This window comes from Zingiber officinale, chromosome 9A (assembly GCF_018446385.1).
Source record: "Zingiber officinale cultivar Zhangliang chromosome 9A, Zo_v1.1, whole genome shotgun sequence".
Taxonomy (NCBI): domain Eukaryota; kingdom Viridiplantae; phylum Streptophyta; class Magnoliopsida; order Zingiberales; family Zingiberaceae; genus Zingiber; species Zingiber officinale.
In genome coordinates this window covers 107096674-107103208 of record NC_056002.1, presented here as the reverse complement: position 1 = coordinate 107103208, position 6535 = coordinate 107096674, and the positions used below count along the sequence as shown (strand labels likewise).

Genomic DNA, 6535 nt, shown 5'->3' with positions numbered 1-6535 from the left:
GGTCGTGACAGCCATGTGGAATTCACATGGCCAAAGTATGGGCAAAACTTGATCTTCACATGGTCATGCCTCAGAGGCACGACTTGGACCTTTTGATGCTTTATACTCCATTTAAGCTCCATTTTTCATCTAATTTCTTCTATAAGATCGTGCATATGTCGAAAAACCTGGCTAAAGTGTATTCCTTGATTAAATCTCCAATTTAAAGGTCTTTTGAAAGTCTTTTCCTTCATGTATAATTTGTGTGAGCATGCTCCTTCCTTTGACTTCATGTTTCAAGGCTTTTTACTCTATTTTTGTGCCAAAAACATGTCTTATCAATCAAAACAAGAAAAGAGCGGATCTCCGAATAGAATATAATGAAAGTACTACATTATAATGAATAAAGTGAAATAAATATAGATTATATGCATGAAATACAAGTAGATGTGCATCAAACAATGCTTAAAGACATATATAATTTATGTACATCAGATATTATTTTTGATAATGTTCCTTTTGATTACAAGAAATACACACAATATGCTCCTTACCTTTTTGTATAATGGGGCAAATCCCTTTTGACTTCTCCTTCACCTTGGGTACCAATTTAGTCTTCTCTTTCTTTAACTTACGACACTTGCTCTTAAAATGTCCTTTTTCTCTACACTCAAAAGAAATTATATAATCCTTATTTTCAATCCATGAATTTGTTATACCTTCATGAGTTGAGCTCATAGAGGTGGCACATTATTCTTCATTAGATATAGAGGTAGAGACATCTCTTGGTCCGGTGTCAATAGGGCTGTAAACGAGCCGAGCCGAGCCGAGTTTTGGGGTGTTCAAGCTTGTTTGATAAGATAACCGAGTCGAGCCGAGCCGAGCTTAAAATGAACCAAGCTTTTGAAATGAGTGTTCAAGCTTGGCTTGGTTTATTTTTTATAAGCTTGAGCTTGTTTGAAGCTTGGCTTGAGCTTGGTTCGTTTAGATGTTATCAAGCTCTCAATTCAAGCTTGGTTTGAGCTTGGTTCAAGCTTGGTTTGAGCTTGGTTCGAGCTTGGCTTGAGCTTGGTTTGAGCTTGGTTTGTTTAGATGTTATCAAACTCTCAATTCAAGCTTGTTTGATTGTTTGAAACTTTTAATTGTTTGATTGATTAAGATTGATAATTTAAATTTATTTATTTATTTTATTTTATTTTATTTTATTATTTATTTAGCATATTGAAAAGAGTTTTATTAATAAATATGGTTCATGAACATTGTTCACGAACGTTGTTCACGAACATTGTTCACGAACGTTGTTCACAAACGTTAACGAGATGAACACATATGTGTTCAAGCTTATTTGTTTAACTTAACGAGCTGTTCAAGCTTGTTTGTTTAATTAATCTTATGTATATTGAACGAACATAAACAAGCTTTTACCAAGCCGAACACCAAGCTTGTTCACGAACGCTTGGTTCATTTACAACCCTAGGTGTCAATGGCCTCTCCCCTTCAATTCTTGAGGTGGATGTTGTTACGATTCAGCAAGTGCACGAATTCATCATCAGTAATAAAGATTATCGATCCCACAAGGATTGGTTATAAGCACTAGCAATGGTTCACTTAAGATTAGCTAAACTACCGATGGTTGTAAGTTATCTAAAGAAAAGAGATTGGGAAGCATAAACGAGAACTAGTAAAGAGAAAGTAATTAACTTGGTTTATGAAGAGTTCTAGGAGTTCGGTTTTATTGTGGTGGTATTGATGTATTACATTCTATCCTTTACTCATTGTCCATCAACATGCATTCGCTGGAAACTAAAGCAACTATCCTTAAACACTAAATAGAGAAGATCCCTGTGAAATCCTGTTACGGTTAACCCTTGTCACTAGAGCGCCTCAGTAGATCACGAGAGCGTAACTCTAATTGGTGTCATTAAGGATAGAAATAAGGGCTTGGTTTGGTCTCTTACTTCCTTACGGAGAAGTTGCCTCTCCTTTCAAGGAAATACCCTAGATGTCCGTGAACGGGTTACCCCTATCACTAGGGCCCCTCGGGTGTACAATCTAAGATACTCTCTCTATGAGGTTAGCAATTCCTACACAATCAATTAATACGATATGGAAATCTAGCAACAAGTCTCATGCATAGTAGTTGAAACAAAGCAAGCGAAATCATCCAATGAATAAAGGCATAAATATGAGTCTTACATCAAAACCAATCCACAACTACTCCCTAATCCTAGAACAAGGAATCTACTCCATAGACGCCGAAGAAAAATCTGAAGACATAATGTAATTAAGCATACAATCCTCAAACAAGAAGAGAGAAAGAAAAAGGATGCATATCCAACGACAACGAGTAATATTTGGATCCAATCCTTTGCTTCTGGAGTTGATGTGGTGATGAAAGATCACTGGACGGAGGTCCTGGATGACGTGGAACGGCACCGAAGTAATTCTCCCTTTGACGGCTCGCTTCCCCTCGGAGGAGAAAGGTTAGAACCCTTTTTATAGGCTAGGGCACGGTGTCGCGGCACGGTCGTGCAGATGTGGCACGGTTGTGCCTTCTTTTGCCTCTGGCCGTGCTGCACAGTCGTGCCAATTGGCACAGCCGTGTGGATCTGAGGCTCTGCTCCTGGGACACGGCCGTCCAGGATTGCACGGCTGTGCATTTCTTGGTTGCTAGTTGTGGGGGGCATGGTCGTGCAGGTTTGCACGGCCATGCACGGATTCATCTCTGTTTGGTCATACGGTCGTGCAAGAGTTGCACGGCCGTGCACTGTCCCTCCTCTGTTTGGCCACACGGTTGTGCGAGGTTGCACGGTCGTGTTCTCTGCCTCATTCCGGTGCGCCAACAATCACTGCTTTTGCTCCAAAAGTTGTCCCTGTCAACACAAAACCTAACAAAGAGAGTATTTATGATGAGTATATAATAAAAGAGACGATCATGCAAAGAATATATATGCATAAAGCAAGTGAATGTGCGTTAAAATATGCATAAACGATCATAATATTTATGCACATCAGATGCTTCTTTAATTTCCTCCTCAAATGTTAAACACCTCCCAACCTCTAAGTCCTCATACTCTTGATCCAAAGAGTCTCTCTTTAGATTCGTTTTCACTTGACATTGAGGTTGGAGCTTCATGAAGCTTAGCCAACTTACTCCAAAAATCCTTGGCATCTTGAAATAACCCTATCTTGCACAAAATATTATTAGGCAAAATATCGACTAATAATTTAGTTACCTTATCATTTACCTTGGATTTTTTTTAGATTTGTTCCTCATTTCATTTTCTCTTTTGGATTGGTTTTTTCCTTTGAATCTCTTGGAGTTTCAAAATCTTCCATTAGAGCAAACTATTACTCAATGTCCATCATTAAGAAGCTCTCCATTCTTGATTTCCATATATTGAATTTCCCATTTGGCATGATGGAGGTGCCCGAATGTCATATTCAAACCCATCTTAGAAATCTATTTCGAAGTTGAGCTCCTTTGATGATAAGTCCTTGACTCATTGAAATTTAGGGCATTCAAACTTCCAACTTCTTCTCTTCCTCTAGCTCATTGCTCTTTCTGGTGATTAGTCTAAAGAAGAGTGATCTTGCTTTGATACCACTTGTTAAGACATATAGAAAGCTAGGGGGTGACTTGCAGTGAAAACTTAAAGTGAAGACTTCACAATGTTAACACCTTCATTTTACTTGATATCCACCTACTTGAAGTGACTAATTAGAGGGTATGCTCCTCACTCTCACAAATATACTATGAAAACCTCCTTCCAGGAGTCGAAAATGACTTGTAATGACTCAAGCACGAGAAATACAATCAAGAAACACAAACTATGTTACAAAGAAAATCAAAAATGATTTTACAACATGAACTTTGCTTTGTTTACTCTTTTCTTGCTTTGGTTAGCCTCTTTATGTTTGGAAAGTGCAGCAACACTTATCGCCCAAAACTCAAGAACTAGCGTGAACCGTTGTCTCTTCAAATCTTTGTAAATCCCCCTTTTCTACGGTTACCTTGACAGCTCCAATTGGTTAGCCTTAATCGATTGTCATATTAGATGATCATTCAAACACCCACAGAATGACTCTTTTTCACCCATCTAATCGATTCATGAGTTATACCAATTGATTCGGCAACTTCTAATTGTTTGTTCAATAGATTCAAAAGCTTTTTGTTTGTGAGAGAAAGTAGCTTAATCAATTCCCAAACTCTATGTTCTCTCATGAAAATACCTTAATTGATTAACTAATCGATTGGTCAAACCTTAATGATTGCCCCAATCGATTACTACCTCTTCTGTTCTTCGTAAAATATAGCCAATCGATTTCCAATCGATTAGAACTAAGCTTAATTGATTGGCTTCGTTCCAATCAATTTACCAATCGATTCTTGTCTCACTGTGCTCTCGTGAAAGTTCCTAATTGATTAGGTAATCAACATAATCGATTGGAACAAGTCCCAACAGATTAGACACAAAACCTAATCGATTGAACTTGGGAAATTCGATTGAGTTAATCGATTACCCAATCCTAAGCTTTAATCTCAAGTTTAGGATTCCTTTGCCCAACCATATAGTCATCCATGACTTGTTGGGACTTCTCATTGCTTAGCATCCGGTCACCCTTGACCTGTCAGGACTTCTTCAATAAGTGTCCGATTAACCATTGACCCACTTAGACTTTATATTTTTTATCAACTTTCTGTTGGACTTAAACACCGCAATGAGGATACTTGTATTTTTTATGCATCCATTTGTTGATATTCTTTAGTGTCAATATAGGACGATTGATTTTCATCCAATGTTCGATATATATGCTCTCATATGTATTTACTATACTGTCATTTAAAAAAACATGCACTTCAGCTTCTCTAAAATTCACTACTACTTAAATCACAGTCATCAATTTTCAATAATTTTTATTTTGTTGTTGGTTAATAACTGTTTATGTATACTTTATTGATATGAACGGATAGAAATATACGAGTCGCATTTCCAATGGCGTGGCCATCTTTGAATATTTGGATCGATCAAAAAATATCTTCTAGATTACACAACTTTTGTCGTAAAAACATTGGATAAAATATTTAGAAATTTTAAGCAAGATTATGACTTACTGTCAACCAAATAATGTGGATGAGTTGGCAGAATAACGTTCCGTAAAAATTAGGTCAATATTATAATTTTTTAATATTTGCGGATTATAATGGTAGAGAACTTAAAGTGAAGGGGCATCTATTCATTGGCTAGTTTTGTCCTACTCTACAAATCAATGATAAATTATTTACTTTGATTATCGACCGCATAACCACTTGGTATAATTTCGAATGCTTCAATTTTAATAAATAAATTTACCACCTTCTCAATTCTCATCTATAATTTCGAATGCTTTAATTTTTATAAATAAATGCACCACCTTCTCATCTATAAATAGATGGGAATTGCATGATACTCTAAACAAGCGATCACTTGACTGAAGTGAGTGACATCCGTAGCTTAACCATGGCTTCCTTTGTCATGCTCTCTGCTGCTCTCCTCCTCGGCCTCTTCCTGCCTTCCTCCATGGCCAACAACGTTCTCTTTGGTGGTGACAGGCTGAACACCGGCGAATCCCTCAGAGAAGGGAACTTTAAATTCACCATGATGTCCGACGACTGCACCCTGGTGCTGAACGACAACGACCAGACCGTGTGGTCCTCCCCCACCAACGGCCTAGGCAACAACTGCTTCGCCCACTTGCAGACCAACGGCAACCTCGTCATCCGCAATGACAATGACCAGGTTGTCTGGTCGAGCAACACCGCCGGCGAGGAGGACAACTGCATCCTCGTCCTGCAGAACGACGGCAGCGTCGTCATCTTCGGCCGCTCTATATGGTCCATTCCCCACGCTTCCAACACCGCCACTTCCAAAGGCGCCGTGATCATCAAAAGGGGCCGCAGCGATGAATCCACGAACATTCTCTATGGAGGTCACAAGCTGCGCACCGACGAATCCCTCAAAGAAGGGGACTATACCTTCGTCATGCAGTCCGACTGCAACCTGGTGCTGTACGCCAACAACAACAACGAGGTCATGTGGTCCTCCCAAACCAACGACCTAGGCAGCAGGTGCTTCGCCCGCATGCAGACCGACGGCAACTTAGTCATCTTCGACGGTATTAACTTCAACAAAATTTGGGATAGCAAAACCCGCGGCCCGGAGGGCAAGTACATCCTCGTCCTGCAGCGCGACGGCCACGTCGTCATCTACGGCAGCCCTATATTGACGATCCCCAACGATGAACCCACGAACAGGAAGATCGCCATGGTGACTAAAAAGTAGTTGCCTTCACCACGAACGATGCATGGGTAGCTATTAAATAAAAGCGAATAAATTGAAGCGAGGCATAAATAATAATTAGCTACATGCATGCATGGCACGTAGCCTTCCTTTTTTATCGTACTATTAAGTTGGTGTGATCAGTTGATGACCTTAATTATCTGCTTGTTCTGCTTTGGTTTTTTAGTTGAATTGCGTTGAAAAAAGAAAATAATTAATTAAAGAAATCTACTAGC

General features: G+C 39.2%; 1 protein-coding gene across 1 annotated transcript; it reads left to right on the top strand.

The window, feature by feature from the left end:
* Positions 1–5480: 5480 nt before the first annotated feature.
* On the top strand, positions 5481–6302 carry LOC122019440 (mannose-specific lectin-like). Its single transcript, XM_042576904.1, has one exon. The coding sequence runs from the start codon at positions 5481–5483 to the stop codon at positions 6300–6302; it is 822 nt and encodes a 273-aa protein (XP_042432838.1).
* Positions 6303–6535: the final 233 nt, after the last annotated feature.